Here is a 16041-nt window from a genome sequence, read left to right as displayed (position 1 = left end):
AATAAAATATTATACTTGGACAATTGTATTTATAGAAGTAGCTATGAAATTAAAATATTTTTTGTGTTGTTTGATAGAAATATTTTATTTCTCTTTCTTATGATCAAAATAATCTGGCCTAAATTACATTAGTATATATTTTCCCTTTTAGAAGTGCTAACACGATTACAGGTTGAGCATCTCTAATCTGAATGTTCAAAATTCGGAATGCTCCAAAATCCAAAACCTTTCGAGGGCCTATATTACACTCAAAGGAGACGCTCACTGAAGCATTTTCGATTTCAGATTTTTGGATTATGGATGCTCAACCTGATTCCCTGATAACGGGCCCTCAGGGTTTCAAGGAAGACCATCTGATTTACAACTCCCCATTTTGCAGTCAAGTGGCTGCTAATGCTAGCCAGTCAGCGTATCTGGGGGTCAGACCCTGTGCAGCAGAGACATAAAATCCTGCAGCCCACAAAACAGGCCAGCAGCACGACAAGCCCATCTCTTCCCCCATGAAGTCTAGGTCCATCAGTACCCAAGTCGGAGGGAGAGCACTCCACAAAGGCCTTAGTCAAGTACCCCTCTGTCTGTGTAGATGGGCACCTTTATGAACCCATGGAGACATAGGGTGCCCTTATAACAGTGCAGCCCTTCAGGATGAATGCAGACAGAGTTCTGAGAGTGCCAAAGGATGTGGCACAAGACCAGACGTTCGGGGAGGGGTTGGGAGAAGGAGGATTTCTCCACTGAAAACCACAGTCATATCCTCTTAAAGAGTTATAGAGCACAGCAACATCTTAGAACTTCTGAGGGATACCTCAATAATAAGAATTAATAATAAGGCTTGCTTAACTTTCTGGTTTTTGGTCTATTATTTTTTGCATTGTAGTAAACCAAATAACTCTTCTGTGTAGTGTCTATTGACAGTTTAGGAATTATCTGTAGTGATTAAGGAGGAGGATCTGGAAATTGGATTAACCACATTGAAATCTTTCATCTGACACTTAGTAATTATGTGACTTCCTACCAGTTGCTTGACTTCTCGTTCCTTGTTTTCCTGCTTGGTTAAAATGGGAGCAGTAACACTGCCTACTCTGCTATGAATCTTCTGCAATCTAGACAGCTACACAAATGGCCTCAGAAGAAAATGTGGCACCTAAGTATTTGGTAAGTTTTAGGTTTTATTATCATTGTTGCTGATGTTTTGATGATGGTTATAATGTTAGTCCGCATTCATAATTCTATGACATAATTGTCCTAAACCTGTTGGTATTAGTCAGTCTTACATTTCCCAATACCTGTAGACCCAGATTCAGAGACAGGTCCTGGCAGCAGGGACAGAGGGAATGAGTGTGCAGGTGTCATACTCTAGCAGCTGGATCTGTTGGACTCTTGCCTGGCCAGACCTCATAGCCCTATGATGGCAGTTGCCTTCTAGACCTCTTGGCCTCAGGGTCACTCTGACTGTAGTGAATACCCACCCACTCTGCATCTCACACCTGTCCCCCAGAGGTCAATCCTCCAGTGGTGAAACCTCAGCAACCCTGGCCAGACTGTTCCTTCATCGCAGCAGAGGCACAGAGGCAGGATTTAGGCTTGTAATAATACTGCTATGCTGCTAAGAAAGACTGGGATCTACTTCCATATACCTCAGTGAGGTTGGGTTGAACATATGGGGTGGGGAGGGGCGGAAAACAGGAGTTTATTTATTAAAAATTGTGTATTCATTCTTACATATTTAAACTTCAGTCAGCTCCAAAGTGCTCTCCATTTGATGCAATACCCCTTGTTTTGATGTTTTTTCTACCGCTGCAAATAGTTTTTGAACTCATCAATTTGGCTATCTTTCAGGGCTTCTGCCGTTTTTTGATTCACCAGTTCCACATCAGCAAAATGTTTCCCTTTGAAGACTTTTTTCATACAGGGGAACAAATGTTGTCCAGGCAAGATCAGGCGAATAGGGAAGTTGGGGCATGATGCTCATGCCATTTTGGGCCAAAAACTGCTGAAGACTCAATGTGGTGTGGGCTGGTGTGTTTACAAATCACCCATCATGCAATGGACAAACACGTGGAAAGAATTTCCAAAAAAAGTTTACTGACCCTGCACATAGCCTCTCACAGAAATGCTAGCTGGTACATTGATGAAGATGTGTTCCTAGAACACTTATCTGAAACTAAAAGACTTCCCTTACAATCAAAATACTAAAAATAATATTGGAACCTATAATATCTATTGTATACTGACTAATAATCCAGTTGTCAGATAACCAATGGTCAGAAAGGATCATAGGAGTGTTTGGAAATCACTCAGAATCTAACTACACATTTTAATGCTCAGTTTTTTGGGGGGACTCCCCCCTGTAGCCCACTGCAGGAGGAATATTTGGTTAATATTATGGATGATGATGTTTTACAAATTAAGGAAGGATAGAATTTGTATTAGCTAGTAAATATGGATATTTGCATTTTCAGTACACCTCACCCTTTGCGATGCCAGATAATCATGATTCTTTGGTACTCATAGCTTGCCAGTTATCACAGTAATGGCCAATTTTCCACAGCAGATTCACTCTGAAGTTCATAAAGCTTCAACCTCAAGTCTCCATTTGCGTAGGCCTCTTCCAAGCTCAGAAAGGGGATCCCAGCAATTTTGTATTTGTATATTCTATATATTTTTTAAGGGCACGTGCAATTGTATAAGCTAACAGCTCCACAATTTGAATTTTCCCTACAAATTCATTCCATCTCTGAATTTTCCAGTTGAAAAGAAAAAAGTTAAACAGAGTTGCATAGTAATATTTTTCAAACCCTACAAAAAGACTGACATTCCAGTATAACCTCTGCAAGAAGTAGAGAAATCTTGAAGATTTTTAAAGAGAATTTTACTTATGCTTATTAGAAATAAATGACAATTAATACAGCACTTTAGATGTGAATACTTTACTTTTCTCAAAGTGCTTTTTTTTCACCTGTCACCTTTAGGAATAGCCACCTGATTTTTCTCAAGTCATAAATCTGCATTATTTCCTGGGAAACATCTGATCTTAACTGCAACAGTATGAGTCTCATATCTGTCATCCACATGCACATATGTACTTACATTCTGGTAGGAAATAAAAAAATGATAGTCAACCTAAAGACCTGGGAAAAGTCGGCAACAGAAAAAAGGAAGAAAACAGGGATAACTGTCATCTTTAATTCTTATGTTTTTCTGTAAGCTTCCTACTAGCAAATGTGTTGATAATGCTTCTATCAATTTTTATACATGCTATTGATAAATTTACTTTCAGTAATTAAATTCAACCTTATCCAAAGAGAGGATGGACTGAAGATTGCTCATCAGCTCTGTATTTACCTAAATGTATTTAATTAAATGATTCTGTTGTCCACACGATTTCATACTTTTTAGCTGAATAGAGAACAGTAATTCTGAAAATAAAAGTCTTCCCTTATAATCAAAATACTAAAAATAATATTGGAACCTATAGTATATATTGTGTACTGGCTAATAATCCAGTTATCAAATAACCAATGGTCAGAAAGAATCATAGGAGCTTTTGGAAATCACTCAGAATCTAATTGCATATTTTAATGCTCATAAAATTGCATAATTCCAATTACATGCTGTAATATTTTACTATTTTTCTGACTTAAAAAAAGAAGAGTGCACAATTAACCAAGTCTTCTTTCTGGGCCATGGGATAATTTTGAGCAGGAGATGTTAATCCTTGCCTTAAAATTAGTGTCAAAAATAGTTTTATTATGCAAATATTCTGCAAGCATATTTTCCCTTTCATGGGCATGAAAATTCACATTTGAGCTTTGTAATTAAATTAGCACATCAAGGGAATCGTGCGTGAAATGTGTGTTTCAAGATAAAAAGTGACTATATGGGCAGTGCTTGTGTCATGATGTCAGAAATGGTAGTTGAACGATAGTCTTTGAACTCTCTTAATACTATAATGAAGGGTTATTTTTACATTCCAAATATCACTTGAAAGTAGCACATACCAAGAGCAACTCTAGCAGCAGATGCATCATAATTGATCCAGAAGGACACCCACGACAGAATTGTGATCAGTATGGAGGGCATGTAAGTCTGAAGAATGAAGTATCCAATGTTCCTCTTCAACCGAAAGCTTAGTGAGAGTCGTGGGTAGGCACCTATGAATGACAGACAAAGATGTCACGTTGGAGAAAAGAGACAGTTGAAGAAAAAGGGTGCTTTGACTTCCACGCGTCAACAGCGTCCGTTTGAAAAGTCCGAGAGCCAAGGGGGCCACCCACAACTATGCAGTTGACTTCTGCCTGCCAATGGTATTTAAGAGAATTAGAAGGAGAGCATTTGTCAGTCTATTTATAAGAAAAATGATGAGGATACTCTTCTAAGACTAAATGTCCAGCTGAGAACCGTATCTAGGAAAACTTTGGGGAAAATGTTTAGTTTAGAATACAAAATAATGTCAAATACTTTATTTTTTAATAAATGACTGTTTCTTTCTTCTTCATTGTAGACAGGGGAGGTTTGGTTCAAGACTTTACTAGGCAAAAAAGACTTTTACCAGTTATCTTTTTAGCCCGTTCAGAATGACTGTGAACACAAGTGCTGGAGGCATTGCCCCTAGACTGACTGGGATGGATGGCTCAGGAGTACCCTAAGAACTGGAGAGTATTCAGGTGTGGTGGCGCATGCCTATAGTTCTAGCTACTTGGAGTGCTGAGGCGGAAGGATCACCTGAGCCTAGCAGGTCGAGACTGCGGAGGCGGTTGGCATGCCACTGCACTCCAGCCTGGGCAACAGACTCCAACTCGAAAAAGAAAAAAAGAAAAAGAACTGGAGAGGCAAAGAAGCAAGTCCAGTCCCAGAGAAGCACTGGTGCACACTGAGATGTTCTGCTTTGGCCACAGAAGAGACATTAAGGAGAGCCTTGAAGAAGCACATGTCTGCTTTCTTGCGTGTCAATCCCCGTGATAATCCTTGGACACAAACATTCCACTTAGCAGACTTTGGAATCCTACCATCACCACCATTACATGGTGTGAAAACAGCCTGCTCATGATGCCACTTTTTTTTTTTTTAGAGTTGGAGTCTCATTCTGTCGCCCAGACTGGAGTTCAGTGGCCGCTCCCGGCCACCGCAGCCTCGACCTACTGGGCTCCGGCGATCCTTCTTCCTCAGCTTTCCAAGCAGCTGGAACTACAGGCACGCGCTACCACGCCCAGCTAATGTTTTGATTTATTGTAGAGATGAGGTCTTGCTGCCCGGGCGGGTCTTGAACCCACGGACTCAGGCAATCCATTCACCTCAGCCTCCCAAAGGCGTGGGATTACAGGCTGAGCCACCGAGCCCGGCATGATGCCACTTTCATGTTATATGTGCCTTTTCTGCTTCATTTTGTTTTTCTTGGAACAAGGCATGTGTGGGCTTCATTTCCTCCTGCTCATTTCAACAGTCCACTTTATCAGTTCATTCCTCTCACACCCTTTGTTCTGGATTCTGATTACACTGCTTGAAGGTCAGCTGGTGAAAACCTAAGACCTTCCCTAATCATGAACTCCCCTGATTCCTTCCCTCCCACCTTCACAGACAGATGGTTCTGTCTTCCTGAGATGCCTACACCCTACGCTTCAGGAGACCCTGCCTTTCTTGATCTCTTTCTGCTCCAAGCCTGACTAGCTCCTCTCCTCCTATTGCCCCCCAAATATATATTTCCCAGCCTTTATTCCATGTCCATTTCTGTGTTTCTTTCTGCATTCTTTCCTTTAGTAGTCTGATTGACTCATATGACTATTACCACCATGTGGAAGACGAATGATTTGATCTCCAGGCCTCCTACTTTAGCATCAAGCACATTTTCAGCCAGGATTATATAAAAGAGAAAAGAAATCACCTAACAGACCCAGCATTTAAAGACTGACAATCTGAAAAATCTCCTCCAGTCTGTGTGTGTGTAGTCTCTTTTACACGTCTCTGATGAAACGCATGTATATTGTCATCGCACCATCAAAATTGTCATAGTTGCTGCAAATTATTTGTAAACACAGTTTTAAGTGCTTTCTAATTCTCCATCAAATATAGACACATGGACTGTGTAAGTACAGATTCCTGAATGCTGTCGATTTGGGTGCTTTCCATTTTTATAAAACTGCAAATAGTAGTCTTAAGAAATTCTTAGAGCAGAGCCCTTTTGCTATATTTAGACTTAATTCCTTAGGATGAATATGCCAAAGAAGGATTTGGTAGGCCAATGTTTAAGACTTTTGATACATATAGTCAAATTGCTTTGCAAAAGATTCACACCAATGCATACTGCCACTACCAGCAGTTTGTAAGTACTTATCTCACTTTCCAAACATTACAATATTATACTATAATAGCTCTTATAAATAACTTTTGCTAGTTCTTTTGGGAAAAATTTGTCCTTTCAATTGCTTTCTTTAATTCAATACTTCTTATATGTTTACTTTTTGTATTTAAATTTATGAATTAATTGATTGTACCACACATTCATTTTCCTCATCTCTCTTTCCTCTTACTGGTTTTGCTTTTGCACTTATTTATGTACTAATTCTTGTATTCTCTGCCAGCATTTTTCCAGTTTTCTGCTTTAAAACTTGTATTGGTTTTGAGTGGGAGACACATAGATACTTAAATTTTTGTATGTAGTTGCATCTATCCATTTCATTTTTTTCTTTTGATTGTTAAAACTTGTGTTAGGCTTAGATAAGTTTGTGTTCATGATAGAGATCTACCCACAAACTTATTTGGAGGGTTGGGAATTATTTCTGCATTTGGCATAAGGTAGAAAAGTACGTTGACTTTTGTTCCACAAGCAGCTAATCAATTTCTCCTACACCATCAGTGGAATGAAGCCTCCCTTCGCATAGATTTGATACAGCTCTGTTTTTTTGGATTCCACTCCATGTAAATGTGGATCATGGACCCGATGTGTCATGGAGGTGGGTCAGAAACTCTTCACGTGCCTTGTTCTTTTGGTGCCCAGTCCTTTGCTCCTTTGGGTACCTTAGGAAGCACAGCACTGACAATCACTATCGTGCAATACTCAACATCTTCTATGGCTCATGGCTTCCTGTAAACATCAAAAACTCATCCAGTCCTTTTAGCTTTTCCATGCTTTCCCACAGTAACTTCAGCTTTATTTTCCACCATGTTTCTGCATTTAGTGAAAGAGGACCATGGTGCCACAAAATAATTGTGCATATTTCCTGCCTCTGCTGATTCACAATCACTGTTCTTAAAGCATGTCATTCTTTATTCATACTTCAAGGGTTTGGTCAAATGCACATCTTTCATCACTCTTTTCTTCTTCTTCCTCCAAATTCACCCTTTTGAATTGCTTTTTCATTAAAAGTATAATTGTTAATATTTACTAAGGTAAGATCTTTCTTAGTAATTTGTACAGTCCCCAAGGCAGAGTTTGTGAAATAATGTATTTTTTATATACTGTAAAGCCTAGGTAAATGTCAAAATCATCACAGGCTATAAATAAGTACATCTGTATGCTGAATGAATGAAAATAGGAGCAATGAGTGCATTCATATGACTCTTGTTGAGTGTAATGCACAAAACATTCAATATTTTTAATGAATCTTAGTTTGAGAGTCCATGGCAATTTTGATAACTTTATTGAAGGAACTTCAATATTAGCTCTTAGTTTGTAATTTCAAGGCAATCTCTGGCCTTTCTTATCACTTACTGTTTGCTTCTCCTTGCTTCAGATAAATCTCACTATATCCACCATACTTTGTAATAGTCTTTGTATCAGTCAGGATAAGTTAGTTGTCTTATGCTGCAGTAACAAATAACCCCCAAATCTCAGTAGTTTATGAAAAAGATTTTTTTTCCCTTGGCTATAAGTCTGCTTCACTCCCTTTGTCTACAACACTGTTGTACATTGTGGGAGGAGTACCACACATACTTCCTGTCACATTTTATTGGTCAGAGCAAGTCTTATTGCCAAACCTTAAGTCAGCAGAGTGAGAATGTTTAATCTTCTTTAAGAGATGAGCAATAAATATGTTTGAATGGTAATGTCATTTACCATATTTGCCAACTTTCCATTTTTCAAGTCAACTTTCTTAACATTTTTCAAAGTACATCTTCAGGGAAGCTGTTCCCAGTATAAGCTGATATTGACACCCACACCCATACAATGAAATATGATGGCACTATCTTGAGGACACTCACTCTTGTAATGTGAGGAACCAATGACTCGTATACATAGTCAAACGCTCAAAAGATCATTAGGGACGTGAAGAAGAGAGTACTAAACTAATTTCAAAAATGCCCTAATATCTGGAATTTCTCCAAGATACTTATTGACACAGAGTTTGTAAGAAAATACACCATTTTCTTATGTATTTGTTTAGCACATTCATTCTATTTGTTAAAAGTGAAATGCCACTTCAAAGCAACAAAATTTTTTGTCATTCAGCATATTCTCACACATCCCAGGCTCCGAGGTGGGAATAGCAAATGGGGAAAACAACAAAAGTGAATAAAAGTATTGTCTATGCTCTCAACAAACTACCAACCCATGTCAGAGAGACTAATCACAACTGACCCCGGTAATGACAGTGCACTCTACTGGAGATACACAAATATTCTAGGATACATGATTTAGTGATTTAGGAAAGATTTCATGGTATCTGAACTGAGACACTTATGGTTGAATAAGATTCCTTCAAGCAAGGTAACAAATCCAGCACAGTCCTTTAGGATATCAAAAGACAGAGGCCTCAGAATGTTGTAAACAGAATTAACAGAGATAGTAGATCTATTCTGCTAGGCAAAGTTTTCTGCAGTTTGATGAGTATCTTAAAGAACACATAAAAGTCCTTTTGTAACTCTGTTAGACAAAGTCCTTACACTGGTAGAACAGAAAGCCATAATATATGCTGTACCTTTGAGGAAAACTCCCAAGTGATCTTAGCTAGTGGCCAATAACTTAAAGCCGAGAAGTAATGAGTCAGCTGCACCAAGACATCCTCTTCCAAATGGCAGCAGAAGCTTTAAAATTACAGCTGAAATGCACTGAAGCCCTAAAACCTGTGTGCCAATGCAGATGGAGTCAGGTCTCTGAGTAGATGCTGAGCCAACAGATAGAGGCACAGTCCCCAAACACAAGTGCATCTTTCCAATTCAGGGCTTCCTTGGCAAAATTATCGAGTGAAGATGCTGATCCTAACCTTTTCTCTCCAGATGCATTATAAGAGCTCTAATCCAGTCTTGATTTATATCACTCTCTAGGCATTAATATTTTTGAAGAACTCATTAAAATATAGAGATAGAGGGTCATGCCAGCTTTGTAGAGTGCTAACAGCCACAAATATATCTGTAAAGTAATAAGCTGATATTTTAACAACTGAAGCATAGCTCACCTATGCACACATCCTCATCCCATGCAGGCAGCCAAGGAGGGGCCCTCTCACCATGGCTTAAAAAGCTTTGTGAGCCACTTAGTGCTGCTCTTTGGCCTTTTATCATGCTACCTTATGCATCTATAATCTATCTTTTACTCTGTTAATATAGCCTAAAATTAAAAATAGTGTTACTAATTCTCATTCCCAATACGAGTCATCTTATTATAAATATGTTGGAAAATTTCATAGGAAAGGAAATACATGAAATAGAAAAAAGGAGAGGACACACAGGATTGAAGCTAAAAAAAGAATCTGTTTCAAATATTGTTTCAACCAGGCAATGACTCTTTTCTGATCTTCCACAGTTAAAGTCTGTGAGTATTGAATCACATGGAATTGCAGAAAAGAATAGGAATGTTTGAACAATCCAGTCTTTCAGTTTATTTGGAATATTTCTTCTGGGGAAGCTGACTATCCTTTCAGATCCTCTGTTTTTTTAAATGTAAAATCAAGGACAAAAAATACAATGAATGACAAAAGAAAAAAATTAGATAATTATACTTCATCAAAATTAAAAGCTATTATGCTGCAAAGGACACCATCAAGAAAGTGGAAAGACAACCCACAAAATGAGAGACAATCTTTGCAAATCATATATCTGATAAGAAACTTGAATCCAAAATAAATAAAGATTGCTTACCAAAAAATGCAAATAACTGGATTTAAAAATGGGAAAAGATTTTGAATAAATATTTTTCCAAAGATAGCTAAATGCCCCAAAAAGCACATGAAGAGATGCTCAACATCATTAGTCATTAGGGAAGTACAAATCAAGACCACTATGAAATACCACATCCTACCCACTAGGATGGCTACAGTCAAAGAGACAGACAAAGCCGGGTGCAGTGGCTCACGCTTATAATCCCAGCACTTTGGGAGGCTGAGGTGAGAGGATTGACTGAGCCCACAGGTTCTGGACCAACCTGGGCAACTTGGCGAGACCTCATCTCTACAATAAATCAAAAAGTTAGTCAGGCATGGGGGTGTGTGCCTGTAGTTCCAGCTACTTGGAAGGCTGAAGCAGAAGGATTACCTGAGCCCAGCAAGTCTAGGCTGCAGTGTCCATGAGACTGCCACTGCACTCCAGCCTGGGTGACAGAGTGAGACTCCAACTCAAAAAAAAAAAAAGGGCAGGCAACAATAAGAGTTGATGAGGATGTGGAGAAACCTAAACCATCATATACTTCAGGTAGGAATGTAGTGTTGTGCCACCTTAAAAAACAGTCTGACATTCTTTAAAAGCTTAAGCAAAGAGTTATCATATAACCCAGAAATTCCACTGCCAAGTTCATTGGTTCATTTCTTAAGAGAAATGAAAACATGTTCATACTAGAACTTACACCTGAATGCTCATAGTAGCCTTATTCTTAAATATAAAAACAACACTAATTGTTCAACAACGGATGAGTAAACATAATGTGATATAAAAGTACAATGGAATATTATTTGGCAATAAAAAGAAATAAAGTCCTGATGTAGTCCACAACATGGATGAACCTTGAGAACATCATGTTAAGTGAAAGAAACCAGTCACAAAGGACCACATATTATATGATTCCATTTATATGACAGGAAGTGGATTAATGGTTGCAAAAGGTTAGAGAAGGCAGCTTAGGGGAAATGAGGGAGTCACTACTAATGTGTATAGGGTTTCTATTTGGGGTGATAAAAATATTCTAGGAATGGCCAGGCTCGGTGGCTCAGCCTGTAATCCCATGCTTTGGGAGGCCGAGGTGAGTGAACTGCCTGAGCCCACGGGTTCGAGACCTACCTGGGCAACTTGGTGAGACCTCATCTCTACAGTAAATCAAAAAATCAGCTGGGTGTGGTAGCGCGCCCCTGTAGTTCCGGCTACTCGGAAGACTGAGGGGGAAGGGTCGCCGAAGCCCAGCAGGTTGAGGTTGCAGTGACCGGGAGCGGCCACTGCACTCCAGTCTGGGCGACTGAGTGAGACTCCAACTCAAAAAAATATATGCATATATTCTAGGGTTAATTTTGGTCATGGTTGTACCACTTTGTATATATACTAAACATCATCAATTGTACACTTTAAATGGGTAAATTGTGTATGTGAATTATAGCTCAATTAATCTGTTATAAAGAAAAAAAATCTACTTGAATTTTACTTACAATTAAATGGCTTCATTCATCTCTAATACAAAACCTACTATCTGACACAAAATACACAGCCAGTAGATGCAAGTTCCTTCCGTTCCTTTTTCTCCCATGTGTTCTTTGCTCATGATTCTGTAATCAAAGACTTTTCACCATTAAGCATATTTTTAAAATTTTGTTAAAGGCCTAAAAGGTAATTTTAAAGGACAAAGATAGACAAGAGTTCTTTTGTGAAGGAGATATAGAACAATGAATTTCTGAAGAAACTTGGCTTCTGGAGCGAGATAATTTTTGTATGTCAGAGGTCCTTTAAAAAAGGTGATGCCACAGCAACAAATTAAGATAGTTAAGCTATTCTTTGGTCCAGAACATGCTCTGGTCTGCCATTTTGGACTGAGGGATTAATGGTGGTACCTGGCTAGGAAGCACAGGTGAATTGCCTCTCTAAGGATCCTTCCAACCAAAAGTCAATGGGGAGAAAAATGGAAATTTGTCTCTGGAATTTAAGGTTAAATGAAATTATTAATAAGAGATTGATGATAATTATGTCTTTTAGTATTTCAAGTATCTTCTCTATACCGTTAGTTGATGATATTCTTAGTCCCAAAGGACATTTTCTCATAAGGCCTTAGTTTAGTAAAGACTAATGCTTGGAGCTCAGAAATGGACTCTTTAAAAAAAATTTAGATTCCGAGTATACAATGTGTATGAGCTACATAGACATATTGCGTAGTGGTGGGGATTGGGACTTAGGCGGCCCATTCCTCAGATAATGCAGTATGAACAGTGGGACATGTGGACTTCTAAAATTTTGTAATTTGTCATAATTATTAACGAAGAAACAAAACAGTTTTTTAAAATTGATTTTTGAAGAATAGAGAATTCACATATCTTAACTGAAATGTGTCATCATCATTCATTTTGGATTCTTCCCTTTTTCTTCTTTCCAATGTTGGCCGAAGTGTTTTTAAATATGTCACTGTCAGAATATATCACTCTCCAAATGTACCACAGAAAAAAGGAAGATAAATAAAAACATCACATAATTAAAGAAGCTTATGAAATAATCTGTTCTCCATGTCGCTTGCAAAAATCTCAATCTCTCAACAGAAAGAAAACTAAAAAGTTAGAATGAATTTCAGATTTGGTGAAATCTGTGCTTCCTATATTTGGCAACTCAGCAGGACACATATTCAAGACCAGTGCAAAAGTTTAAGTCTTGATCTGGTGACCTGTGTGTCCAGGGTGATATTTAAGGGGCTCCTTGATTTTGAGCTGAATTTATTTGTTGAAATAACTTTAATTCAGCCTTTGCTTTAACCTGATCCCTTTACCTGCCTCCTGTCTGTTATTCAAGTGCTTTGCTCACATATTCACAGCATGTTACTATCACAACCAAAGACTCAGATATCCTGACTTGGAGCTTTAAAGCATTTTCCTCAGTACCACACTATTTGTGGTGTTTCTTTTGTATTACCAGAAAAATGCAAAATTAAGTGGTTTATATTTTCTGAACTGTAATTATGAAAAATGTTTCCTAAATTGTCTTATTTTTTATTCCCACATATTAATAGCCCAAACTAAATATGAATCAGACAGTGAAACAATTGTAAGCTTTTCTGAAAAAATAAAGAGGGGTGAAAAATAAACCATGGCATTTGGGCACAGTAAGCCATATACTTGAAATGGGTGGGGGAAATATGGGCAAAATTTAAATATATCTCTTTGAAGGCAATGGAGGGTTAATAAGCCAGAAAGACTCTATACCCAAATCTAGGCAAAAAAGGAAACAGAGAGGAGAGCCCCATGTTCTAGGTAGCTGCAGCTTTTACAAGAGATAGATGAAAGGCTAACTAGACCATCTGATAGACTTATGGGAATAAGGGAGCAAGAACTGGAGACACAGACCAAGAGTTTCACTCAAGGTGTAAAGATAAACCAGAAGGACTCACATGTGCTCAAACACTGAATCAGCACTCAAAATTACCCACATCCCAGAAAGTAGATAAAGCTTCTCCTAGGTTGCTGATACCTCCAGTTGCCTAGCAGTCGCAAGCATAGATCCTCTCCAAAAGATAAATTCTTCAAAAGAGAATTTCCAGCATGAAGGCTGAGGAGAAAATAAAATGCAAAATATGGAAAGAAGCGTGGGATACAGAGAAGATATGATGATATCTGATATATGTGTCACTGGGATTCTAGAAGAAGAGAAAGACTGGAGTAAAAGCAGCATTTAAGGAGATGGCGGCTGACAAGCTCCAAAACTGCGAGAGAACTCAAAGATTCGAGAAGATCCATAAACTCGGGAAAGAACACCTACAGAGAAAACTACAACTCAGAACATCATAATGATGCCAATGAAAGCTGAAGACAAGGAAAAACACTGTAATCTAGAAGGGGAGGAAAACAGATTACAGTCAGGTGTAGTATGAAGACATTTCAGTCAGCAATGAACCGCAAGCCATGGCGGTCCTGTAAGATTACAAGGGAGCCGAACAATCCCTTATCACCTAGTGATGTCATCGTCTGGTCCCAATAAACTTCCAAAGTGTTTATTCTTTTCTGCTCCCTTTTCTGAGAATTCTCTCTCAGGACAGAAAGTCCTGAAATCTTGTCTAGTGATTGAAATATTGTTAATTCAGAACACTTGGAGACAGGAAAATGAGTTAGGACAATATTTAATATTACAATATTTTAAAGAATAATGTATTTATTCTTTAAAAATTCTCGGGTAAAAATAAAGATTAACTACATAAGTAGGCTGCATGCAGGTGAACTCTGAACTTCTAACTGGCCCTCATTACCCTGGTAGTGGACCGGGTAGCCATTGTGTTGTTACATGTTTCCCATCCTCCTCCCTTCCTCTCTCCCCTAGCAGTGTCCAGCAACTGCTGATCTCACTCATGTGCTATTGTAACTAGTGATCGGGGCTCACTTATGAAGGTATTCAGTTCTTTATTTCTGTGATAGTTCACTTTGTATGATGGTTTCCAACTGCATCCAAGTTGCTGCAAAGGGTATGCTTTTGCTTTTCCTTATGGCTATGTAATATCCCATTGTGTATATGCACCACAGTTTCTTTATCCAGTCCATTCTCAATGGGCAGCAGGTTTGGTTCCATGATTTTGCTATCATGAATTGAGCAGCAATAAACATGCGTGGGCAGGTATCTTTTTCATAGAGCAATTTATGTTCCTCCAGGTATATTCCCATGAGAGGGACCGTTGGATAGCACAGAAGATGAAATTTTAGTTATTTTAGGAATCACCACACTGCTTTCCATAGAGACTGAGCTAGCTTACATTCTCACCAAGAGTGTAGAAGTACTCCCTTTTCTCTGCAGCCACACCAACACCTGTTTTTGTTTTTTTTGACTTATTGATGACAGTCATTCTTACAACAGTTAGGTGGTATCTCATTTTAGTTTTGATTTTCATTTCTCTGATGATTAGTGAAGCTGAGTATTTTTTCATGTGTCTGTTGGCTGCTTGTATGTCATCTCTTGAGAAGTATCTGTTCATGTCCTTTCCCCACTTTTTATAGAATTATTTTCCTTTTACTTCATTTGAGTTCCTTTAAGATCCTGGATGTTAGGACTTAATTTGTCAGATGCATAATTTGCAGACATTACTATTTTTTCCTATTCTTTGAGTTGCCTCCTAACTCTCTTGATATTTTCTCTTGTTGTGCAATAGCTTTTCAGTTTGGTGAGATCTCCCCCTGTCTATCTTAGCTTTTACGGCATTCACTTTTGAGGACTTGATCATAAAACCATTGCCCACTCCCATGTCCAGAAGGGTGTTCCCTACATTTTCTTCTAATATTCTGATAGTATGAGGTTTTTTGTTTAGGTCCTTGATCCACTTTGAGTTGATTTTTGTATATGGTAATAGGTAGGAGTCCAGTTTCATTCTTTTGCATGTGGTTAGCCAGTTTTCCAAGTACAATTTGCTAAATATGATCTCCTTTCCCCAGTGATTATTATTGGTGGCTTTGTCAAAGATGAGTTGGTTGAGAGACCATGTTTCTACTTCCAGAATCTCTGTCCTGTTCCATTAGTCTATGTTTCTATTCCTGTACCAATACCATGATGCCTTGGTTACTATAGCTTTGAATAAAGTTTAATGTCTGGAAGTGTGATATGTCCTCTTTTGCTGAGGATTGTTTTGGTTATTTGCGCTCTTTTTTTCTTCCATATGAATTTCTGTATTGTTTCCAGGTCTGAGAAAAATGATGTCGGTAATTTGCTGGGTATTGCATTGAATCTATAGTTTGCCTTGGGTAAGGTGGACATCTTGATAATATTGATTCTTCCAATCCATGAGTATGGGATGCTTCCCATTTGTTTGTACCATCCTTGATTTCTTGGAACAGCATTTTATAGTGCTTGTTGTAAAGGTCTTTCACTTCTCTGGTTAAATGCAATGCCAAGATACTTCGTGTGTGTGTGTGTGTGTGTGTGTGTGTGTGTGTGTGTGTGTGTGTGTGTGTG

General features: G+C 38.4%; 1 protein-coding gene across 2 annotated transcripts in view; it reads right to left on the bottom strand.

Moving 5' to 3' along the window:
• Positions 1–16041, bottom strand: part of GABRB3 (gamma-aminobutyric acid type A receptor beta3 subunit) — a 96999-nt gene that overhangs the window by 18526 nt on the left and 62432 nt on the right. For both annotated transcript variants that reach the window (XM_008065147.2, XM_021715849.1), the window contains one exon: positions 4002–4154. In XM_008065147.2, the coding sequence (XP_008063338.1) occupies positions 4002–4154 (153 nt within the window). The remainder of the gene's footprint in view (positions 1–4001; positions 4155–16041) is intronic.

The sequence above is a fragment of the Carlito syrichta genome, unplaced genomic scaffold (assembly GCF_000164805.1).
Source record: "Carlito syrichta isolate Samal-C Ts95f unplaced genomic scaffold, Tarsius_syrichta-2.0.1 Scaffold103323, whole genome shotgun sequence".
Taxonomy (NCBI): Eukaryota; Metazoa; Chordata; class Mammalia; order Primates; family Tarsiidae; genus Carlito; species Carlito syrichta.
Note: the sequence above shows the minus strand (reverse complement) of the source record. Positions and strands in the feature narration are given on the sequence as shown.